The sequence below is a fragment of the Eublepharis macularius genome, chromosome 1, assembly GCF_028583425.1.
Source record: "Eublepharis macularius isolate TG4126 chromosome 1, MPM_Emac_v1.0, whole genome shotgun sequence".
Classification (NCBI taxonomy): Eukaryota; Metazoa; Chordata; class Lepidosauria; order Squamata; family Eublepharidae; genus Eublepharis; species Eublepharis macularius.
This window is the reverse complement of record NC_072790.1, coordinates 194,765,012-194,790,897: the sequence shown is the minus strand read 5'-3', so window position 1 is coordinate 194,790,897 and position 25,886 is coordinate 194,765,012. Positions and strand designations below refer to the sequence as shown.

The window sequence follows — 25,886 nt, the reverse complement described above, 5'->3', positions numbered from 1 at the left end:
CTTTTATTCTTGTCTGGATGCTACGCTTTGTGGTCCCGATGTAAACTTGTCCTCAGCTGCAGGGTATACGGTATACTCCTGCAGAGGTGAGGGGGTCTCTACTGTCTTTTGCTGATCGTAGCATCTGTTGTATTTTTCGGGTGGGTCTGAATACTGCTTGAAGGTTATGCTTTTTCATAAGCTTTCCCATCTGATCAGTAATTCCTTTGATATATGGCAAAAACACTTTTCCTGTAGGAGACTGTTTTTCCTTGGTTGTTTGATTCATCCTGGGTTTGATTGCTCTCCGGATTTCATTTCTGGAGTAGCCATTTGCCTGAAGTGCGTGGTTTAGATGATTAATTTCCTCATTGAGAAAGTGCGGTTCACACTTGGATATGTGAGCCGCACTTTCTCAATGAGGAAATTAATCATCTAAACCACGCACTTCAGGCACTTCACTGAGAGATCTCTGTCTTTTGGTGCTACACCTCTGAAGATGCCAGCCACAGCTGCTGGCGAAACGTCAGGAACTACAATGCCAAGACCACGGCAATACAGCCCGAAAAACCCACAACAACCATTGTTCAGGGATTATCATAGAAAGTGTAGAAAAATATTCATTCTTTGGGTTGGATCCAGTGATCCATGGACACAAGGGTCGTGGATCTTGCCAGTTTTCTTCTCACCAGTACACATTTTTGACCCATATGGACTAATAGCCAAAGGATTAGGAGGATGCAGTAGAGGGGGGGGGGCTGACCTGGATAGCCCAGGTGAACCTGATCTCGCCAGATCTCAGAAGCTAAGCAGGGTCAACCTTGGTTAGTGGACGGGAGACCTCCAACGAAGACCAGGGTTACAGAGGCAGGCAATGGCAAATCACCACTGTTAGTCTCTTACCAGGAAAACCTCACCAGGGGAGTGGGTCATCATACATCAGCTATGACTTGAGAGCACTCTCTACCACCAGTAGGGAGGGGGAAGGGATGAAATTACTCTTCTTTCTTTTCTATCAGCAGAGCTGTACTGATGAAGAAGTTAGAAAGAACTATTCATCACCTTCTCCTCCCCACTTCAGTCTCACAATCCACATGCCTATTGGCCTATAAGAGTCCTGCAGCCCCAGGAATAAACTTTAGTGGGGTTCAAAAGGATTGCTGATGGGAGGAGAACAACTGAAAGATGTGACAGATCACTGGATTCAACTCATTGTTTGTCACAGGCATGTCTTCAGAAGTAATTAATTTAATTATATTTGACAGGCATTAAATGCAAATTGGATTTCAGCTATTAGAACTGGTTACAATTTCAACATTTTCTCTGCAACCACCAAGACTAGAATGTATTTCTAAAAAAACCTGTTAATTCATCATATGAGGTTAGCAACATGTTTTTATACCTTAGGGCTTCTACAATATAAAAAAATACTTTGTTTTGGAATGCATGTTCATTTGTTAAAGTCTTGATAACTGAGCTCAAGGTCTTGGTAGAGTTAGTGGACAAATGATTGCCATTGCTAATTAAAACCTTACATTTTTATAGTGGAACTGCAAAGGATACAAATCCAGGCCATCTCTCTTAAATATTAGCTAGCAACTCAAAATTATTCACAACATTTTCTTTAAAAAAATTAAACTGAGCAAGATTAAACGATTAATTGAATGTCAACACCTAAAGCATTTATTCTTATACTTTTATACATATGATACATTTCAATTTTTACAAGTTGTCCACAGATATGAAAGTTATAGCCAATGCAGGTAAATTCCCTGATACTGAAAGCTTGTTATATAAACATTTCTACAATGAACATAAATACATGCAAAAAGTCAGAAGAAAATGAGTTGATGAAGAATGAGCAACCTTACAGAAAACCAGGATAAATTATGTTATTTTCCTATGTCATGATAAATCTATCAACCCATTTAACCTCCATCTTGGACTATAGTACCTGGGGAGGATGCCTTATTTCTGTTAATTACAGAAACTCAGTGTAATGGCAGCAGATCCTATTTTGCAATGTTTAAAATACCTATGCACCTCAGAGGAAAGGAAAAACTTAATGCAGTGCCTCAAAATCCCAAAAAGAACTAGAGTTGGAGCAGAACTAGTATATTAAGTGTAGCATGCACCGCAAATAGTCTTACCTACAACTTAATCAAAGAAAAGAAAATGAAGACTGAATATTTTCCCTGCCAATTACACAACATCAAGAGAAGAAAAAAAAAAGGGGGGGGGAAGGAGAGGCTCAAACATTTCTTATGCATGTAGAAAGACAAACAAGCATGTCCTATAAAAAACTGCCCTAAGATAAAGAAGCCAAAGAGGTCTAGCTTCATATTTCTGTCTGATATATTAATTGTATCTATTCTGAACCAGTAGAAAACTGCTGTGAACAACACTAATTGATGTGTTAAACCTGTAAAAAACCAACTGCAAATATGCTTGATGTTCAAGGCATGGCTTTTCCATACTGAAGATGAAATCAAAAAAGAAAAAAAACCCAGAATTAACGGAGGTTATAATTATGCAAAAAAGACAGTAGTATTTTTTGTTGGGTATGTTTTTGAAGAAGGGATCTAGAAGGGATGGAGGGTATGAAAGTTCTCCAAAACATACACTATGCCCTTTTAATATAGATTTCTTAGATGCCCCATGTATACCTAGAAAATTCACTGCCTTCAGGCATCCATGTGCCAAGTGCAAAATCCATGTAATTATTTTAACATACTTAAAAATATACTATAGACAAACTTCTTTACAGAATGTCAGTCAAGTACAAATTTATGTAGTTGGTGCAACTGAAGAAAATTTGTAGGTGAAAAACTGTACAACTGGAACTTTGAAAATACAAAAAAAGAGTGTCCATGGCTTTCAATTTCCTTTCCATTTTTTATCTTGAGAACTGCAAAAAAAAAGGCAAATGGATTCTGAACCTTAAATGTTGGAAGTCAACAAAAGTAAAAAAGTCTCTCATTCTCTGCCTCTTCAATTTGACATCAGATCAAGTTCCTCTAACAGGCGATATCATCATTACAGTATCTCTTGTAAGCAAAATGTCAGCTTTTTAAACATCAAAGACTACCAAACACAGCATGGAAAACAAAAAAAAGGTTTGCCCACTATGTCAATATCACAATCCACACACTACTTCTAAAGAGCACAAGACTTTGAAAAGATCTTTAAATTAATTTTCCTTATTAAGTTAGTATTTGCTCTTTTACATAAAAAAAAAAATACAAGGGCATAAGAGTTTTGCGCCGCTGCAGATTACAAAGTCAATTTAAATACAATGAGTGTTCATATCCACTCATTGATAACTCCATTGCTACATTTTTGCACCTTTATTTCATTCCATTTACAAGTATTAGAACAGTTTAAGTACTAAAATGCAAAATGGCTCAGATTATTACAAAAGGGCAAACACACCACTTCAACATTGTGCTTAGTCTAGATGCCATTTTAGCAATTTTTCTCCTCCCCTCTTAGCTATAAAAAAAATTCAGACTCCAAGATGGCAGCCACTTTTGTACCAGAAATGTATATTCACTAGCCCAAGTTATAGAAATTAATAGGTATTATGTGAAGGAAGCACAGTGCAAATAATACTATTGATCAAATCTGCTACACAGAAAGAAGTTTACATGATTATGGTAACCAGGAAGTTGACAAAACAAACTTGGAAAAATTAATAAAAGAACTGTAATCTTCTCTTTATTTCATCCTTCTCCCCTGTTCCTCCTCCTTTTTGATAAATTTTGCTGGATTACAAAAGAATAATCATGAAGTTCCAGTCTTCAAAAAAATAACTAGTTATAAATGTTGCCAGTCAATGCCTACTAAAGTTTGATTTGCTTCTTGTGCATGTCCTATTTCCTCTGTAATACTGTGCTGTTGCCAGAGTTTTTGAATCTTTTTAAATCGTTCTCTGCACAGATGTAATGGATTCCCACGTCTGAAAGATACAGGAAACATCAAAAGTTTCAGAGTTCCAGAAGTTTGTTGCCTTACATGCAAACAGAAGCAACTGAGCTGTGACACAAACACTAGAGTTTATGTTGAGAGTACAGAGGACAAGAATGCAAGCAATAAACCAGGAAGTCTTCAATTCAAACTCTGCCATGAACTCAGCAACAGTGTTAGGCAACCCACTATTCTCTTAAGAGTCATAACAACTCCCTGTACAGATAATACTACACACATATAGTATGTTGTAAGGATACTCAGGTAATCTATGAAGTATTCTGAACACTTGAAGTGTGCTGTAATAAAACACTAAGTATACCATCACAGAACCAAATAAAGCAAGCATAGTTTTCTACTTTCTCAAGTGGGGCTGGCTTTCTTCCTCCTTCCAGTCTACTACCCATGGGCAGCTCATGTTGCAACTTAGGTGAGGGATGAGACTCCCCAGATGCTGTTACCCTTAAAGAGTAATATTTCAGAACCACAAAACAAAAAGAGAAACAAAACTTGCCCAGATTAAGGATTCCATAAAGCTGGCATTGTAAGTTAAAGTTCAATAAAAAGGAAGCTGCAAGTGCTAGTCAGCTTGGAGCTTCCTTGGCCTCCCATATAATTGCCATCAATGCGTGCATTGAGCAGCACCTCTGAAGCTTCAGTGTGCAAATCCAACCTGCTAAGCCAGAGAAGATTTACTGGGCCAGCTCTGTTATGAGAATGAAACTGGATTATGTATCAACCTGGCAGTGAATGACACGCCAAATAAATCTGGTCAGAGTAATCAGTATTAGATCCAGATTTTGAATGTATATTTCTATTCATACTTGACATGACAATACTGGCCACCCTTATTTCAGAAAACTGTTTTCGCACATGGCAATGTAGGGTTGAAAACTGAATACTGAAAAACTACCTGAGACCCTGATCTGTCTCTCCATAGTCATCAAGGTAAGGAGGAGCATAGAAGCAGCCCTTTGTTTTTCCAGCTAGGAACAGCACTTGACACTCCCGTACTCTGAAGAAAAACATATAAAGAAGATACCCTTGGTCAGTCAAACATTGCATGACATTTCATCAACAAGCTGAGAGCCATTATGGTGTTGTGGTTACATTGCTGGAGTCAAAAATCTGCTCAGTGCTTTGGCCCTGCTGCCATCTCTTGACTTAACCTACCATGCAGTGCTGTTATGAGGGATAAAAGGTGGGAGGGGCATCAATGTCATCCTGAGCACTTTGGAAGGCAGAATATTGTTACAAACAATTCTTTTAAAAACATCCCATTTCTGAAGAGTTAAATTCATAACCAAAGAACATATAGAGGGATAGCTATTTTCACAGTACCATATCTTGTGTCTCCTTATCCATGGCTGGTTTCAGGAGATTAGCAAGCACAAAGACCCATTTAAATGAATTGTATCATTTACAGTCTTCCTACAATGTGACCATTTGTTGAAATCAACCAAATGCAAGCACTCTTACCTGAGAAAAATTCCCACTCCAGAGCCACAAGTATATGTATGGGCAGTACAAGCTCCTACATCTTCTCCTTCTAACTCTGTCTGACAGCAGTAACTCTGAGAACATAGCATGGCCCCACACACAAGGCACAATGTTGGTGCTCTACTTTTATCGCCTCCTGACTTTGGACACCTTTAGAAACCAGACAAAAAATGTAGTCATTGTACTGAAATGTTTACTAACATGCTATATACTATCTTATAGAAAAATTCTAATTACTAAATATGTATGGGTTAGATCCAGACTAAATTTTCTGCTGATGGAAGGCACTTCAGTGCCTCCCCTCCTGCTGCAACTCATTGATCTCCCTGAAATGCTCCTCCTGAGGAACAGGAGGCACCCTGAACTGCATGGAACGTGGTATAAATGGTTTAATAAATAAATTAAAAATATGCAAGGCAAATTTGGGGTATGCAGCAAGAAGAGCAAATTGGTGGAAATTATACTTCCCCTTCTGTTAACAAGAATGTTGTGAAGGTTCTCAGTGTTGAAGATATGAAGCTGCCTTATCAGACCACAGGGTTCATCTAGCCCAAGGGGAAGCAGCTCTCCAAGGTGTCAAGCAGAGGCTGAGATCCTTTAATTGGAGGTACCATGGACTTAAACAGAGCATTATATATGATAGTACATGACCTACAACTGACCTGTAGCTGAGATTCAGTTATTCCAGAAAAGTCGTAACAAACTGCTCAACACTTACGAAAAATTAGATGCTTGATTAATGAGGCAGCTGTAGTCATCAGGAAGGTCTATTAACTTGTTAGATTCTCGAGGGTAACTAAAATGAAACAAACAAATGGATTGAGAAAATATTCTAAAGTGTCATCAAGCATGCATTAAAATATTGCTATGAAACGTAGTAAGTAAACTGATCATTAGTAGGTGAATCAATATAATCAAACCATTACTAGATCTAATTGTACACAGTTTGGCTACCAATTACTGCTGCATTTCTGTGAATTGTGGCACACCACACTCTAGATTTCAGCAAGGCATTTTGAATGACGAAAGTGAGACCTTATAATATATTGTATATTTAAGTACTGTTGTTAGCTGAAAAACTTTGTAAAAAAAACTAATTAAAAAAAAATTTAAAAAAAGAAAAGAAAGTGAGACCTTAAGGACTACTGTAGGTAGAGTACATCTCACTCTATGGCAAGAGGAATGAATACGCAATTTTTTAAACAGGAAATGTGACTTTAAATGTTTGGAGGGGTATGGCCCTCCAAAAATTTAACTACAGATTTTTAAAAAGCCAACGGCGGTTACATGTCATCATCTATAATTTCATCATGTATAACAACCGCACATTTTCCAAAACCGTCATTAGTGTTATGCAGTCTTCATGTGCCAAATGTTGTTGATTTATTTTATTTATGTCGTTTATAGTACACCTTTCTCATTGAGACTCAAGACGGATTACACAGTGTGAGATTAGTACAATAAACAATGTCATAGGATTTTACGAAGACATAGCATTAGCAAGGATCCAATAAAGAGTTGAAGAATTATTGAAACGGAACATAATCAATTCTAGGACTGACATTAGATAACATAAAGCATAGGTAGTATATAGGAGTACATATTCAAAGCAACAGATATTATACAAAGGCAACATAGTGGTGAAGTCTATGGTCCCTAACTCATTAGCAAAGCATCTGAGACTCCCTCCCAACAATACCACCTCCTATCTGAGTAAAAAGCCTTTTTGAATAATTTGGTTTTGCATCATTTGCAGAAAGCGAGGAGAGTGGGGGCTCTCCTGACCTCAGGCAGGCTGTTCCACAGGGTAGGGGCCACCACAGAGAAAGCCCGTGTACGGGCTGCTGTTGATTTCGCCCATGTGCAGGCTAGCACCTGCAAGAGACCCTGTTCAGATGAGCGAAGCTGCTGTGGAGGAACATAGGGTGGGAGGCGATCCTGTAGGTATGCTGGGCCAAGGCCATGAAGAGCTTTGAATGTAATAACCAATACCTTGAACTGAGCACGGAAACTGGAGTGACTGTAGGATAGGAGTGATGTTCATGCTCCTGCTCGCTCCTGTTAACAGTCAAGCTGCAGCATTTTGCACCAATTGGAGTCTCCTAGTTAATTTAGATGGGAGACAAACATATAGTGCATTTCAATAGTCAAGTTTTGATGTTACCATAGCATGGATCCAGGTGGCCAGGTCAGCCGTGTCGAGGTAAGAAACCATCTTCCAGGCTAGAGTGAGATTGTAGTAAGCAATTTTTGCAGTTGCCTTAACTTGTTTTTCTAGTAGCGCTGGATCCAGTATAACCCATAGGCTCTTAACCGAGTCTGCAAGGGTCAGACGAACTCTGACAATGTCCTTCAGGATTTCTGCCTTCCCAACAAGCATCACTTCAGTCTTGTATGGGTTCAATTTCAATTTGTTCGTTTTCAGTCATTTCACCACGGCTGTCAGGCAGCGGTCCAAGATTTCTACTGCATCATGTGCAGACCTGGATAGCGAGATACAGAGTTGGGTGTCATTTGCATACTGATGACATCCAACTCCATAGCTACGAATGCGTTCTCCTAAAGGCTTTACGTAGAGGTTGAATAACATGGGAGATAAGATTGTGCACTGTGGAATCCCACAAGATAGCTCCCATTCTGGAGATAGCTGATCTCTGACATCAACCCTTTGAGTCTGTTCCATGAAAAATAATTTAAACCAGTCCAGAGCACATCCTTTGATGCCCACTTCTGTTTCTAAATGCCTCAACAGGATGGGATTGTTTACTATGTCAAAGGCTGCAGACAGATCCAGGAGGAGCAATAAGGAGGCATGGCCTTTGTCTATATTCAGACGGAGATCATCCACTAACACTACTAGTGCTGTTTCTGTCCCATGCCCTGGTCTGAATCCAGACTCGGAAGGGTCTAGAGCAAGAAGATCAGGAGTTGGTCAGCTACTGCTCTCTCAATCACTTTGCCCAGAAAGGGCTAGAGACTGGGCGATAATTGGCCACATCAGTTTTGTCTAGGGATGGTTTTTTAATTAGTGGACGTATAACTGCCCGTTTGAGTGGCTGGGGAAAGGAGCCCTGAGTTAGTGATTGATTTACAACAGATTTCAGTGGTTCACTTATGTGACCTTTACTTGATTTTAACAGCCAAGAAGGACAAGGATCAAGCACACAAGTAGTGGCTTTCGTTGATGCAAGGATCCTGTTAAGGTCTGTCATTGTAATTGGTTCAAAGCAGTCCAAATGTAGGCCAGATGGTGTATTAAGCATATCTCCTATCTCGTTTGCATTGCAGCCAACATCTAGATCAGAGTGTATTTGTGCTATTTTATCAGCAAAAAAATTAGCAAAGGCCTCACAGCTAATTGTCTGTTCTTGGGGCTGTAAAGGTTCAGATTTAGGGGTTAGAAGGTGTCTGGATATCCTGAACAATTGGGATGGTTGTGAACTAGCCGACGCAATGGTTGCTGAGAAATAATGTTTCTTTGCCACTTTCATTTCTGCTTCATAGATCCTCCAGTGTGTTCTGTAGCATGCTCTATCAGCTTCCATGCGAGTTTTTCGTCAGCATCTTTCTACACGTTTTCTGGCATTCTTTTGGTCAGCCAGCTCTGTGGTAAACCATGGTGCCAACTTCCATCCCAAGGGCTGAAGGAGTTGACAAGGCGTAATGATGTCAATAGCTTCAAGGAGCTTTGTATTCCACACTCCTACAGCAGCTTCTGTGAAGCATGTGTCTGGAACTCTAAAATCCCGTCAAAGTATTTTGGAATCTGGAAAGGTCTATGAGCCTTTGTGGGCGAATTATTTTAACTGGCATGGGGTAAGGCACATTTGCCTATCCATTCAGCTAATGATCTTTTCTGACCACGTTCCCATACGCATTCCTGTCTTGCCAGTACTATATACTGTACAAACTCCTTTTTTCTAACCGTTGAAATTCCACAATGGGTTCTAACACTTTTTCCTTTTACATGAAGCAAGGTACATTTGCCTTAATAAGTTACAACTGGGGGATAAGAGAGAGAGGGTGAGCTAGTGCCATAATTTAATGGAGCTATGAAAGAGTTCCAACAGCTATGCATGAGAGCTACTATGGCATACCACAATGTTCAAACAACAGACAAATTAAACTGCAGAGAGAACAAGCCAGGAGAGTGAGTTTTCATGATTTTTCCTTTTTGAAAACATAGGCAGAGCAACACAAATAATTGACTTTCCAATGAATAAAAAGTTTATTCTCAATTTTGTCTACTAGTTATCTTTAGCAGGCAGAGTGGAAATAACTGCCCCCATCTAAATCAATGGAATTACCACACAAATGTCATTATACAATAATTGTTTCTGAACATGTTGGTCTCTTCCAATGCCATGCAGGGCTGTGGCCCTTTACCACAAGGCAAATGTCATCAAGTAAGAAATGCTGAACTTACCTTATGGCTTGTCTTTGACCTTGCAGGTATCTTTTAACTTCATCATTATTACACCAGCTTCAACAGAAGAGGGTTAAACAGCTTTAGATTTCAGCAACCATCGAGTAGTACACAATTTAACCCAACTCAAATACCCTCCCCATCAAGAAGCTTCTCACAGAGAAGCTTAACTTCATATTCCAACAACTAGACACATGGGGAAAATCTAACTTGCTATCTATTGCAATTTCATTCAAAAAATTGCGACAGTTATTGCATGAACCATTAGTTACATAAGGCAATTTCCCCAGTGAACAAGACTACTCTGGAATGTTGCATATAGGAGCCACCACCCCCTTCTTTATCCAGCTGCTTCCTCCACCTGCTGATCAATGGTGAAGTAGTTGTAGGCCCATGTTTGTGTGAGGCAATGACCCAGGGTCAGCCTAGGATGATGATGATAACAACAACATTCGATTTATATACCGCCCTTCAGGACAACTTAATGCCCACTCAGAGCAGTTTACAAAGTATATCATTATTATCCCCACAACAAAACACCCTGTGAGGTGGGTGGGGCTGAGAGAGCTCCAGAGAACTGTGACTAGCCTAAGGTCACCCAGCTAGCTTCAAGTGGAGGAGTAGGGAATGAATCCCAGTTCTCCAGATTAGAGTCCCACGCTCTTAACCACTACACCAAACTGGATGCCTGCACAATAAAAGATACAGACAATGCAAGGGTGCTACAGCTGTAGCATGCTATCCTACACACTGGCATAGTACCTAATTAGGTCTGACTATTAGTCTTTACTTGGACAGGCATGCATCACTAGAATCTCTCTCATTCTCAAACAATGCAACATTTATATTGTTTTGGTTTGAATGCATGTAAACTAGAGTAATGAATATTATTCTTACCTTTCCACTAAAGTATTTGTAACTTTACTGTTTTCTTGAAAAAGGCAAATGAGGTTGTTTGGCAAGGAGAGATAGCTACACAGGTGTTCAAACTGGTTTCCACCACTTACTGCAAAAATAAAGTTAAAAGCATAAAACAGAGTTGCACTTACCGTAACTGCTGTTCATTGATGTCTTCTGTGCAGGCACATATGGGACTGCGTATGCATAGGCCTGCCGACTGGAACTTTTCTTTCTCGCCAAATGTCCACTAGGGGGCGCCCGCCTAACGAATGCGCATGCGTGGCTTTTCCCGCCGAGCACGACATCCGGAGGCGACGCCCCCTCACCCTCAGTTTCTTCTGTGCTGCCAAACTCCCAACAGTAAGTATGGAAGAACACAGTGGGGCAGGAGGGAGGGTTTGTGTGCCTGCACAGAAAACGTAAATGAACAGCAGGTATGGTAAGTGCAACTCTGTTTTCATTGTTCGTCTTCTGTGCAGTCCCGCATGGGAGACTTACAAGCCGCTTACCTTGGAGGTGGGTGTGTTCCTCATTGAAAAAGTGACTAAGAACGGCTTGAAGAGAGGTCTCTTTCCTCTCCAACACATCCAAGGCATAATGTTTGAGGAACGTCTCTGAAGAGGACCACCTAGCGGCTCTGCAGATGTCATGTAGTGGAATTCCCCTCAGGAAAGCAGCTGACGACGCCTGGGCCCTCGTAGAATGCACCTTGACCTCCAAGGGGCAAGGTAAGTTAGCGTGTAAATAACAACTTCTAACTGTCAAGGTTACCCATCGGGATATAGATTGAGGGGTAGCCGCCTTCCCCTTTCTAGGGCCAGAATAACAGACAAATAGCTGCTTATCCCTTCTAAACTGTGCAGTTCATTGAAGGTAGAACAGTGTCACCCTACACACATCCAAAGAGTGCAGCGCCCTCTCAGAGTTGTCCGAGGGGGATGGAAGGAACACAGGCAAAACAATATCCTGAGAGGTATGAAATTGTGTTGAAACTTTTGGTCTAAACTTCAGATCAGGTCTCAACACCACCTTATTCTGATGGACCATTAGAAAAGGAGGGTCCGACCTAAGGGCCGCTAATTCACTAACCCTATGGGCCGAAGTAATAGCAACTAGAAAAGAAACCTTAAAGGAAAGGAATTTCAAATCGCATGTAGCCAGTGGCTCAAAGGAAGCTTTCATCAACTCAGTCAGCACTAATTTGAGGGACCTCTGAGGTACAATCTCGACAGGGGGAAACACATTCTGTAACCCCTTAAGAAATGTCTTAGATATACTGTGCGAAAAAACAGTTTCCCCATCTATTTTGGGATGGAACGCTGAAATGGCTGCCAAATACACCTTAACGGAAGAATTAGACAGACCATCATCCTTTAACAGAAATTCAAAAATAGAGGCCAAGTGGCAGTCCCAAACATCCACCCCTTTCTGAGAGGCCCAAGACTTGAAACGCCTCCACTTAGCAGTATATGATTTGTGAGTATTGTCCCTTCTGGCATTGAGCAAAATGTCTATCACTCTTTCAGACATTCCTTCCGACCCAGAATACGCCAGGTCATTAACTTCAATTTGGGTAGGTCGTGATACCAGATCCCCCCGTTGGAAAGAAGGTCCAGATTCTGCTCGAATCGATAATACAACCCCTGTGACAGCTGTATTACATGCTGGAACCAGGGTTGCCTGGGCCAAAAAGGTGTCACCAGGATCACGTGGGGTCCATCCCTCTAGATCTTGCTGATCGTTCTGGAGATCAGCAGAAAAGGAGGGAACGCATAAAATAGATGTCCTGTCCAAACAATCTGAAATGCGTCCCCCAGAGAATTGAGACCCATGCCTCCTCTGGAGAAAAACTTCGGGGCCTTTATGTTGCTCTCTGACGCAAAGAGACCTATCTCGGGAAAACTCGAGTCTACAAAGAAACTGTGTAGGTAGGTGTCAGTAACAGTCCACTCGTAATTGTTGGATGCCATGCGGCTCAACTTGTCTGCCACCACATTTGTGGTGCCAGGGATGTGTATAGCGTGGATGTAAATACCTCTGTCCAAAGCCCACTCCCAAATCCGAACTGCTTCGTCGCAGAGAACCCTGGAGGTGGTACCTCCCTGTTTGTTCACACCGAACATGGCCGTACAATTGTCTGTGAGAATCTGGATGGCTTTGTGATGTAGGGTATCTGCAAATGTGACAAGGGCGTAATGTATAGCCTTAAGCTCCAGGAGATTGATGTGACTCTCCCTATCCTGTTCTGACCAAGTACCATGCGCCCTAACAGAACCACACTGGGCACCCCATCCAATAGTAGATGCATCAATGGAAATGGTAACCTGAAACCGAATGGAACCAAAGGCTATTCCCAAGTAGATTCCCCTCACTAAGCCACCACCCCAGGGAATGGATGACTTTGCGAGGAACTGAATATTTCTTGTCCTTTTTGAGAAAAAAAATATTTCAAAACAAAGAGAGGTACAGAAGAAAGAAGGGAGGGGAATAACAGGGTCCAAGGAACGGCAAAATTTTGCACTACAAGGGTTATTAAAACACAGCGTACACACAACATACCTTCATCAGAGTTCATCAATGTTAAAATAAACATTGCGTCTAATATTCCAGCTTCAGTGTACCTTACTAACTAAATACTTTCTTTTTCTACAGAGTGTTCACTTTTAGATCAACTAAAGATCATAATGAGTGGTCTCCATGCACATTCTTACTGCTACATCTTAATATATTCTGATGCTTCTATACAGATCATTTCTATTTCTTTTAACTACTATACCAAAGTTTCCATATCTTGTGTTCTACCTCATCAATAATATTTAAACATTTTCCATCTTATCAGATCCTTATATTCAGTCTAGAACAATATATCAATATACTATCTTATTCAGATTTCTGAAACTAAAACATTTTATGCATTTTCTCCTTTGTAAGTAAAATAATCCCCCATTTCTCTTCGAATTCATTCATTGGTTTTCTGTTTAAATAAGCTTGTCAGTTTTGCCATCACTGCATATTCTGCCATCTTGTCTTTCCAGGTTTCCGTAGTTGGGCATTCTTCTTCCTTCCATCTAGTTGCAAATACCACCATTGCCGCCATCAGTAAATATCTAAATAGTTCGTGTAATTTTCTATCTACATTTTCTGGTAGTATTCCCAACAGCATAGTTTGTGGGTTCATGGCGAACTCAAATTTTAAAACCTTTTGAATTTCAGCATGTATTTCTTTCCAGAAGCTTTTGCTTTTGTGGCAAGTCCACCACATATGATAAAAAACCGTCAGCTTCTTTACATTTCCAACATGATCCCACATATTTCTTGTCCATTTTCTCGATGTCTTTTGGTGTAACGTACCATCTGAAGAACATCTTGTACCAGTTCTCCCTTAATGTTTGACTTGCCGTAAATTTTATGCCCTTTGCCCAAAGATTCTCCCACTGTTGAAATGTTATTTCTTCTCCAAGAATATTTCTTGTCCTGATAAACGCTCTCAAAGTCGTGAACGTACAAAAACCATAACTGAAGGGTGCGCTTGTACAATCTAGCCATGGGAGTCACAGCCACAGACGAGGCCATAAGACGAGGCCCAAAAGCTTCTGAATAGCCACTGCAGATTGAAATCTGCACCTGGTAAAGTGAGCTACCATCCTTCTGATTTGTAACGCTCATTCTGATGGTAGGAATCCCCTGTTCAACACACCATCTAAGACCATACCTATAAAGAGAGTCCTCTGAGAGGGAATAAGAGCTGACTTTTTAAAGTTTATCACAAGCCCCAACGGGGAACACGTAACTACCACTGTCTTAATCTGCTCATGGAGCATCTCTGCTGACAGGGCAGAGAGGAGCCAAATGTCCAAATAAGGGTAGCCTGAGCACCCCTGCTTCCGAAGAAAGGCCACCACTGTGGCCATACATTTGGTAAACACTCAGGGAGCTGTGGACAGCCCAAATGGTAATACCTGCAACTGGAAAATCTTACTCTTACAAATAAACCTGAGAAACTTCCTGTGTACGGTATGGTCAGGGTGTATGGTAATATGAAGATATGTGTCCTTAAGATCCAGAACAGCGAACCACATATTATCAGGCATCAACTGAAGCACTGTAGTCAATGTAAGCATTCTAAATTTCCTGACCCGAACAAATTTGTTTAGCCCTCTAAGATCTAAAATAGGGCAGAATCCACCATCTTTTTTATCTACCAAAAACATCCTAGAGTAAAAACCCCAGGGGGAGTTCTGAGGAGGCATCTCCTATATAGCCCCCTTCTGTTGCAAAGCAGCTACTTCAGCCTGCAACCTGTCAGAGGAGGTTTGCTGGGAAAAATCAGGAAGAGACAATTTAGGATAACTTGTAAACTTAATTTTATAACCAACTTTTATAATGGTTGTTGTGGGTTTTCCGGGCTGTATTGCCGTGGTCTTGGCATTGTAGTTCCTGGCGTTTCGCCAGCAGCTGTGGCTGGCATCTTCAGAGGTGTAGCACCAAAAGACAGAGATCTCTCAGTGTCAGACACTGAGAGATCTCTGTCTTTTGGTGCTACACCTCTGAAGATGCCAGCCACAGCTGCTGGCGAAACGCCAGGAACTACAATGCCAAGACCACAGCAATACAGCCCGGAAAACCCACAACAACCATCGTTCTCCGGCTGTGAAAGCCTTCGACAATACAACTTTTATAATATTCAAAACCCAACTATCAAATGAAATATCAACCCATGCTTGGGCATAATTAGCTAATCTGTCCCCAAAAACGACAGATTGTTCTTCGGTTAGTCAGAACTGCTTGGGTTGGGTAACAGATTCCTTGCTACCAGGACTCTGCTGGTTGCAGCAAAGTTGATTGTTAGATCTCCGCCGCTAATATGGGCCAGGCTGCAGCTGAGAGTGCCAGTATGACCCATAATGAGGATACGGTTGGTATTTCTGATGCCTGCCCTGATAGCTCTGCGAGGAACGATACTGGAAACGCTGGGCAGAAGGTTGTTTGGGTGGAAGAACCCTGTAAGAATGGGCTGTTTGTCGATCCTTACGCTTCTGTGAAAGATATTCATTGGTCTTACTTGAAAACAAAGTCTGTCTTTCAAAAGGCAGGTCCTCCACCTTATTTCTTGTCTCAAGGGGTAGAGCTGTAGTGCAGAGCCAAGCATGCTTGTGAAGGACGATAGAGGAAGCCAGGGCTCTTGCGGACGTATCCACTTAATTGCAGCCAGCATTAATCTACTGCTTAGACAATCGTTGAACTTCCTCCACAATGACCTTGGCGAGGATTTTCTGGTCCTCAGGGAGCTTATCTATGAAAATCACAATTCAGTTCCAAAGAAAGATTTGATAAGCTCCCATAATAGCTGAATAATTAGCTATCTTTAGGTTTAGTGCAGTAGATGAATATAGCTTCTTGCCAACAAATCCAACTTTCTGCTTTTTTATCCGCAGGTACCACGTGGGAGCCCTGCTGTTGGCAAGCCTGCATCTCTTCGGTGACCAATGAAGATGGAGGCGGATAAGAAAAAAGGTACGTGCATACATCGTCCCTTGTCTTGTATAGGGCTTCCAGTTTACGGGAAGTAGGATGGATAGAAGCTGCCTTCTCACACACCACAGTGATAACCTCGACCAGGCCCTCAGTGATCGGCAATGCGATGTTCACAGGACTGCCAGAGTAAATATATTGTAGTATCTTATCCTTGGGCTTAGGGTTGACAGCTGATACCTCAATGTCCAAGTAACGAACCATCCAAAGCATCTGCTCAGTGTACAGCCAGTAATCTTCATTTGGTAAAATCCTTCCCGTTGCTATGATGACTTCATCAGGAGAAGGGTCCGAAGGTGGACTAGGGCTCTGGCCCTGTTCAGGATCAGAATATTGGTAAGCAGCTTCTCGATCCGGAGAACCATAATGGGAGTAATCACTCCTGGGTAGTTCCCACTCTTTTCTGCCAGAGGTCAAAGAGTAGGCCTGACGTGGCCTGGAATACTTGGAGCCATATCTGCTAGAGTCCCAGTGATATGAAAGATGACAAGCCCTCTGCATAAGTACGTCTGTGACTAGTCCACCTCGGGGAACCAGAGGGAGAGTCATCTCGTACCTCGCCCTCATTGACAGAAGAATGACACAAAGGGGATCTAGTGTGAGGAGACGGGATCCTGGGTTTCTCCCAAAAGGCCTGTTCAGTTTGCACTGCAGCAGACTGTCTGTGCTTAGCCTTTCTCTTAGCCTTCTTAGCAGGCGGAGCAGCCTGTGAAGAATCTCTGTCACGCTTCTGAGCAACCAGATCCGATCTCTTGTCCAGCGTGGACGGAGCCAAGCCCTTCGGATCCAATTGTGTACTCTCAGTCACTAGTTGAGACGTGAGCTCCGGTTCCACCGGCTTCGGATCAGATGTCCTTGGATCCGACGACTTTGGACCCGATGAGGTTGGCAAGGACAGATCCGATGCTGCCCTCTTAGTTTTTGGGGTCGGAGTAGCAGACTGTTCCGATCACGACGGGGACTTCTATCAGTGTTTATGGTTCCGACACGGATCTGAGCTGTCTGGAGACTGTTGGGTCCTAAGACCTGATGGGACCTTAACGGCTCCCGCTGGATCTGAAACGATGGTAGAGGGGTGTCGGATCTGATCTGGGGAACAGGACTTTGAAGTCGAGGCAGTATTCCAAACCGATCTGCCACTCATGGATGGCGGTTTAGAAGGGTCTCTAGCAACATCAGTGGCCCGCATTGCCCTTTTCCATAGCAAGGCTTACAGCCTAATTGCCCTCTCAGCTCTGGCCTTAAGCATAAAGCGCTGGCAGTACTCGCATTTTGGCACATTATGCATCTCACCCATACATTCAAGACAAACCGAGTGACTGTCAGTCTTGGTCATCTTAGTCGAACAAGTAGAACGGAGCTTAAATAAAGCTTTATCCAACATTTTGGAAAAATATCTCTCACCAACAGAATTCTCTGTCTTTATATCAACAGCAGACAAGCTAACTCTTCACCAGTCAGCGGCAAAGAAGAAACTGAGGGTGAGGGGGCGTCGCCTCCAGATGCCATGCTCGGCGGGAAAAGCCGTGCATGCGCATTTGTTAGGCGGGCGCCCCCAGTGGACGTTTGGCTAGAAAGAAAAGTTCCGGTCAACAGGCTTGCGCATGCACAGTAGCAGTCCCCCATGTGGGACTGCACAGAAGATGGACAATGAACAGATTATTATTACTGCTACTTAAATATTATAAACACACACACACACACACACACACAGATCTCTAGGGTCTCCAGCAGAGGTTTTACACATCATTTATCACCTGGTCCTTTTTAACTGAAGATGCTGGGGATTGAACCAGGGACCTGTTTCATGCAAAGCAGATGTTCTACCACTGAGCAAAAGCCCATCCCCAATAATGCATAGGTAAAAAGTGTCCCATGAGATTTCACAAAATAAAACTGATACAGGGAAGCAATGAAATGTTTCTAATTGTCAACAGATTGCTGCAAACAAACTGATTTTTCTGGAAAACATTTATCTCATGTTAGAGAGATGTGCGCTAGGGACAGAACAAGATCCCTGATGCAAAACAACATTTATAAGGCACTTTCCTTAAAAAATTGACAGCTTATATTAGTTTTATAATACCTTGGGTTTCAAAAGAGGTTATTTCAAATTTAAAAGCAAAACTAGTATCTCTATTTAAATAATACACAATAAACCTAATCCACAGATGGAGACAGCAGCTAAGGCCACAATATGCATATATCCTAAAGAAAAAAATAACCTAAAGAAGCTAATTCACAATATTGTAATTTATCTGAAAAAGTCTTGAAAAGTGCCTGATCCATTACTACAAAAAAGTGTAATCACATTCTAAAAGAAGCTAAAAGAATTAGCCAAATACAGTGATTAAGGAAAAATAATGTTATATATTTAGGGTCTCATGACTGTAACAATACGCAAGCTACAGGAGCTGTGATTTGTTCCAATATTAATGCAAGTTTACACATCTATAGTTAAAATATTCAAGTTCTTATAGTTAATATTTTAAGTTGCTTGTTACTGTAACTTATTTACTACATTTTCTATAAATGTTCATCACATTCTTTTTAATTTCCCTGCCGAATAAAGAAGCTGTACTATATAGAAAGTAACAGGAAATAATGCTCCTCTGTGAAGTCAGAATTGGTAAGTAATCCACAGTGTGGTCTAGTTATTAATACCTTGCAATTCTGGTGGAACTGGAACTTCATTTAAATAGTGGAAGAACATAGCAGAGCACCTCAGAAAAGGCATGATCCCAGCTTTTATACTTCTCCACAGATGCCATCCAGAGGAAATTTCTTTCAAGGCACTAAAAATACATCTTACTGTTAAAAATGAACCCAGAATAAATTATTCAAAGCTGTACAAGAATACCAAAATATTTAATTTCTACTTGGTATCACTTATTAAGCAAATGTCCAAGCAGGATCCTAAAATTCTGATTCTGAAACTTGCTTCTAGGGGTGTGCACTAAAAAAAAATCATATCCGTTCCACCTAAACCAAACTGAAGCAAGGGACACTGTTATAACTTAGCTCATCAGAAGTAAACTGAAGTAAGGGAATGCCTTGCGCTTGTGGCTGGGTAATGCTTGGTTCAGTTCTGTGGTGTTTCCCCACTGGCTGAATCCTGTGCCTGGCTGCCATGAATGACACTGGTTCTGTTGGGCTAACACAACATTTGATTTATAATATACTACTCTTCAGGACAACTTAACACCCACTCAGAGCGTTTTACAAAGTATGTTATTATTATCCTCACAACAATCATCCTGTAAGGTGAGTGCGGCTGAGAGAGCTCTGAAAGAGCTATGACTGACCCAAGGTCACCCAGCTGGCTTCAAGCAAAGGAGTGGGGAAGTTGCAACAGTGTTGATTGCTCCAGTTTGGTTTGGGTGGAATTAGTGTGATTCCCTAGTGTGATATTGTTCCCCTTGTTTCACTTTGGTTAAGGGGGAATTACATTCCCTTGCTCCAGTTTGCTTCTGTTGGGCTAGGTTGCAACAACAGCGTCCCTTGCTTCAGTTTGGCTTGGGTGGAATGGGTGTGATTCTCTGATGTGATGTTGGTACCTTTGCTTTACTTTGGTTCGGGGGGGGGGGATTCCATTCCCATGTTTCACTATGGTTCTGCTAGGCTTTCTCTGGAAAGAACTCAGCTTGCATTTGGGAGTGTGCCTTGGCTATGGCAGCCTTGTTCCAGTGTGTTTCTGCAATGGGAGTCAGCTTTGATCTTTTTTTCCATAGGAAACAGTGGAATGGCTGGGGCACCTTGTTCAGGAGCTCATAGAATTGGGAACCAATCTTCCTGAAAATTGAAGGGCCTTTAGGGGACAGTCAGGAGAAGGCACACTGCAAATTTCGTGGAGTTTGCTTGAAAAATGCCACCCTCAGCCCCCCTGGATAGCTCGCAGATATTTTCCCCATAGGGAATAATGGAGAGTGGGGTGGGGTAACTTTTGGGGGGGCCATAAATTGCCCCCCAGCATCCAAATGCCATGAAACTTACGGGATCTTTAGAGGACAGTCAGGACTAGGTTTCCTCCAAATTTGGTGAAGTTTAGTTGAAAAATTACTCCCCCAGCCCAGTGGATAGCCCCTGATTTTCCCATAGAAAACATCTGAATTTTACAGATTTTTTTACTGAAAATTTGGGATACATTTTTTTTTAATTTGGAATAACCAGATTTTACCAAATCAGCCAAAATTAAGTATTTTAATCCAAATTCTGAACTGAACGGCACACCCCTATTTGCTTCTGTGAAGAATTCATCAAATCAGAACAATAATTCTCATATGGCAATTTTTACCACTTTTAAAAATTTGAAAGGATCCAACAGACTATGTATCTATATTACCCATCTCTCCTGCAAAAAGAACCAACATTTCAGGACAATTAAAGGATACTCCCTCCATACTACAAGAAAAAAAATTGTAATTGCATGCAAAGTAAAAGTTATGTTGTGAATCCTTTATAGAATAAAGCATATATCCCAGGACAAAGGAAAGAGCAGCAGAAGAGAAGGTCTATGGAAAAACTTATAATTTTTGCATTGTATAAGCTTGAACAGCCCAAGATGGCTGAATTGCCATAGATGGCAGCAAGCAATTCAAGAAGGCAGTTTGGGGTTCTCCTGCTTGATTATCTGGGGACCTCTGTGGCCAGGCTTTTTACCAGTTTTGACTGGTTTACCAACTGCATTGTTTCTTAGCAGACACAGACTTGGCTATCGTGACACACGCCTCGGTATCTGATAGACTGGATTAGTGTTAACAAGGTCACCTTGGATATTTCATACTGCATGGCAACTAAATCACTAAATGAAGTCAACTACAGACACCACGCATCATCTCACTTAATTTCCACACAATTCAAATGGCTGATTTTGAGCTTTAACACCTTAAATTGCCTGGGACCAAAAGTTCACCAACACCCATATAAGCCTACTTGTGTACTCCAAAGTGGTCAGCAGAGGCCCTATTTCAAGTGTCTCCACCTGCTATGGTCACAAAATCAATTTATATATATTGTTCTTGGGAAAGGCTAAATATCAAAGGATGGGGATGTCAGACCAGAAGCTAGCCTTTTACCTTCCAGCATGCTGGCCAATACATTTATACAAAGCAAGCACTACTTCTTCTTCACCAGAATGGTCTTCTTGGTCCATGCCATTTTCCTCTGAAAAAAATCAACACATTGAAACTAAATGTAAACAATTAAACTGGAGAATGCCACACACCTTGGATGAAAACAGCATCACTGGAGCAATTCCTTTTGTTACAAAGAGTACGGCTACATATCTTATATTTTTATTATTTATTTATGTCATTTATAGTCTACCTTTCTCACTGGGACTCAAGGCAGACTACACAGAGTGATGGTTGTTGTGGATTTTCCGGGCTGTATAGCTGTGGTCTTGGCATTGTAGTTCCTGACGTTTCGCCAGCAGCTGTGGCTGGCATCTTCAGAGGTGTAGCACCAAAAGACAGAGATCTCTCAGTGTCACAGTGTGGAAAAGAAGTTGGCAGGTAATTTATATCTACTCAGGAAGGTAGGGATGAGCTGAGTCATCCTGTAAGAATTTCCCAGGGTGTGGAATGCTAATGCAGGGAGGCTTCACTGTATCCCGAGGAGGTTCTTTTGCATATGGATTGGTGCTTGATATGTTAATCTTCTCTGCAGGGCTATTGTTGAGTATAGAATATTTTGTTAGCCTGGTGTTTTTCAGGACTGGAAACCATGCTCTATTCATTCTTAAGGTCTCTTCTTTCCTGTTGAAATTGTGCTTATGCTTATGAATTTCAATGGCTTCCCTGTGCACTCTGACGAAGTAGTTGGAAGTGTTGTCCAGTATTTTAGTGTCCTGGAATAGGATACTGTGTCCTGTTTGAGTTAGGCTATGTTCAGCCACTGCTGATTTTTCCGGATGGCCAAGTCTGCAGTGTCTTTCATGTTCTTTTATTCTTGTCTGGATGCCAGTCACAGCTGCTGGCAAAACATCAGGAACTACAATGCCAAGACCACAGCTATACTGCCCGGAAAATCCACAACAACTATCGTTCTCCAGCCATGAAAGCCTTCGACAATACATCGTACACTGAGTGAGATTAGTGCAGTCAATATCAGGAACATTTCCATAAACAATGCCAAAAGTAAATAGATACAAGTTCACAAAGACTTAGCAGGAATCCAATACAACACAATGGTGAGGTCTATGGTTCCTAACTCATTTGCGGATCATCTGAGATCCCCTTCCTACAATACAGCCCTTCTATCTGAGTAAAAAGCCTTTTTGAATAATTCAGTTTTGCATCATTTGCAACAGCCAGGAGAGTGGGGACTCTCCTGACCTCCTCAGACAGGTCATTCCACAGGGTGGGGGCGACCACAGAGAAAGCCTGTGTACGGGCTGCTGTTGATTTTGCTGATGTGCAAGGCGGACCTGAAAGAGACCCTGTTTGGAAGAGCAAGCTGCCGTGGAGGAACATAGGGAGGGAGAAGGTCCTGTAGGTAGGCCAGACCAAGAGTGTGAAGAGCTTTGTAAGTGATAACCAATACCTTGAATTGAGCACAGTAACTAATGGGTAGCCAATGGAGGGACTGCAGGATGCGAGTGATGTTCATGCTCCTGCTCGCTCCTGATAACAGTCGAGCCACAGTGTTTTGCACCAATTGGGGTCTCCTAGTTAGTTTAGATGGAAGACTTATGTATAATGTATTACAATAGTTAAGTCTTGATGTTACCATAGCACAGATCCAGGTGGCCAGGTCAGCCATGTCGAGGTAAGAAGCCATTTTCCAAGCTAGGGAGAGGTTGTAGAAAGCATTTTTTGCAGCTGCCTTTCTTGTTTTTCTAGTAATAGTGCTGGATCCAGTATAATCCCTAGGCTCTTAATCGAGTCTACAAGGGTCAGATGAAGTCCATCGAAAGTGGGGAGGACAATGTCCTTCAGGATCTCTGCCTTCCCAACAAGCATCACTTCCATCTAGTCTGGGTTTAATTTCAATTTGTTTGTTTTCAGCCATTTCACCACAGCTGTCAAGCAGCGGTCCAAGATTTCTACTGAATCTTGTGAGGACCTGGATAGCAAGATACAGAGTTGGGTGTCATCTACATACTGATGACATCTAACTCCATAGCTGCAAATGAACTCTCCTAAAAACTTTACGTAGTGGTTGAATAACATGGAAGATAAGATTGCACTCTGCAGAACCCTGCAAGATAGCTCCCATTCTGGAGACAGCTGATCTCTGACATCAACCCTTTGAGACTGTTCCATGAGAAACGATTTAAACCAGTCCAAGGCATATTCTTTGATGCCCACTTCTGTCTCTAGACACCTCAACAGGATGGCATGGTCTACTGTGTCAAAGGCTGCAGATAGATCCAGGAGGAGCAATAAGGAGGCATGGCCTTTGTATATGTTCAGATGGAGATCTACTACTAACACTAATAGTGCCATCTCTGTCCCGTGTGCCCTAGTCTGAATCCAGACTGGAAAGGGTTCAAAGCGCTAGAGTTATCCAAGAAAGTCTGGAGTTAGTCAGCTACTGCTCTCTCACTTTGCCCAGAAAGGGCAAATTAGAGACTGGGTGATAATTGGCCACATCATTTTTGTCCAGGGATGGTTTTTAAATTAGTGGACAGATAACTGTTTGAGCTGCTGGGAGAAGGTGCCCTAAGTTAGCAATTGATTTACAATATACCTTAGTGGTTCATTTATGTGGTCCTTACTTGATTTTAATAGCCAAGATGGACAGCAAACATGGAGTAAGGCTGGCGGTGGGAAAATGCCATTGCTGCAGCAGTGGGTGGTGGCAAAGCTCAGGGGACTGTTAAAAGGGTCAGACAGGGTGTGAAGGGGGGAGATGCCTCTGCTTCTTCTGTTCAGGCGGCAAACATGGAGTTGCATAGGAGGGAGCCGTGGTGGGTGGGGGAGCCACCTCTCCTGCTGAGTTGGATCGGGGGTGGGGCAGGGGGAGCCACTCTGTTGAAGTGGTGAACCTGAAGCCAAGCCGGTATCTAGCAAAATCCTCACCTCCTACAAGTACTGCTCATACAAACTCTCTTCTGCCTACATTCCTGTGCATGGAGAGCTTCACATAATGTATGCCCTTTATTTTTCTAATGAAGCTGCTCATAATCCACAAGTTTTGTACAGAGAAAATTTCACCCAAAATGCCTCTTTGCCTGATCTACAAGTCAGCTTTAAGCATAGAATACACAAGGGCTCCTGCAAGAATAGTGGGGAAAGTTTGCACCCCTCCTAGCCCAGCCAGTCCCAGCTTTGTCTCCTCAATGGTGTGGCAGCATTTCCTGCCACTGCAGGGCAGCCAACACCAGTTTTGCCACAGTGACAACGTCTTCCCCAACACCTGTGCACCTTCAGGGTCACCACTTCAACAGAGGAAACAGTGTTCTCCCCCACCTAGACTTAGCAGGACAGGTGGCTTCCTCCTATGCAATCCATGTTTGCCACCTCAACAGAGGAAGCAGAGGCATCTCCCCTCTTCCCAGCCTGCCTGGCCCCTTTAACAGTCCCCTGAGCTTTGCCGCCACTATGCTGTAGCAGAGGCATTTCTCTACCGCCCGCCTTATTTCATGTTTGCAGTCTCAATGGAGACAGCAGTGGTGCCACCCACAATGCAGCTGCCCACTTTAAAAGTTCCCAACCTGCATACAGAAGCCCATCTCCCAGGTCATCACCTCTTGTTGCTGCTGCCTGCTAGCACTGGGTGGCTTTGCCTGGCTACTCTGTCTGAACTTCAGCAAAGGCAGCAGTCGCACAAGTGCAGACAGAAGTAATGTTTAACCCCTGCATTTTCCAGGTTTTCCAATTTTTTGTAAACCTGGAGGTTCCCCCAAGTTTGCAGAACCATCTTGTTTGTAGCCAAATGGCCCCAATTCTCAGATTTAAATATCTGTACATTAGGACCACATGGCTATTAGATATATGACATAGAAACACTGTTTATGAAGAAAATGGATATGCCAGTTCTCCAGAGACCACTTTGAGGCTTCTCTACAAAATAAAATAATAAAAAGCAGTACAAAACCATCAATATTAAAGCAAGCCATAACATCCCTATGGTAGAACATAGGGTGAGAGAAGGTCCTGCAGATATGAAGGACCAAGGCCATGAAGGACTTTGTTAGTGTCAGCTAATACCCTGAATTTAGCCTGGTAATTGATGGGTAATTAACGGAGTGAAGATAGGATGGGAGTAATATGCATCCACCATTTAGCTCTTGATGCTAATTGAGCTACGGCATTCTGCATCAACTAGAGCCTCTGGAATTGACTCTGAGGGAAGACCAACATAAAGTGCATTACAGTTGTCAAGTCTCGAAGTTACCACATGGCATGCATCCAGGTGGCTGGATGGGCGGTGTCAAGGTCACTCCCTGGTCATCTTCTGGGCTAGACTGTTTATAGAAGGCACTTTTTGCAGCTGCATTAACTTGCTTTGCTAGCAGTAATGCTGGACCCAGTATGAACCGTGGGCATTTAACCAAGTTTGCAATGGTTAACTGAAGCTCCCTGAAAGTGGGGAGCACAATGTCCTTCAAGATCTCTGCCTTTCCAACTCGCATCAC

At 42.1% G+C, this 25,886-nt stretch overlaps 1 protein-coding gene across 2 annotated transcripts in view; it reads right to left on the bottom strand.

Moving 5' to 3' along the window:
- Window positions 1-1,639: 1,639 nt before the first annotated feature.
- The window catches only part of UBR2 (ubiquitin protein ligase E3 component n-recognin 2), an 87,645-nt gene continuing 63,398 nt past the window's right edge, over window positions 1,640-25,886 (bottom strand). For both annotated transcript variants that reach the window (XM_054982453.1, XM_054982442.1), the window contains exons 40-47: window positions 21,379-21,466; window positions 18,968-19,098; window positions 10,769-10,877; window positions 9,872-9,928; window positions 6,164-6,241; window positions 5,425-5,595; window positions 4,859-4,960; window positions 1,640-3,937 (exon numbers count right to left, since the gene is read on the bottom strand). In XM_054982453.1, the coding sequence (XP_054838428.1) occupies window positions 3,796-3,937; window positions 4,859-4,960; window positions 5,425-5,595; window positions 6,164-6,241; window positions 9,872-9,928; window positions 10,769-10,877; window positions 18,968-19,098; window positions 21,379-21,466 (878 nt within the window). In that variant the 3' untranslated portion in view covers window positions 1,640-3,795. The remainder of the gene's footprint in view (window positions 3,938-4,858; window positions 4,961-5,424; window positions 5,596-6,163; window positions 6,242-9,871; window positions 9,929-10,768; window positions 10,878-18,967; window positions 19,099-21,378; window positions 21,467-25,886) is intronic.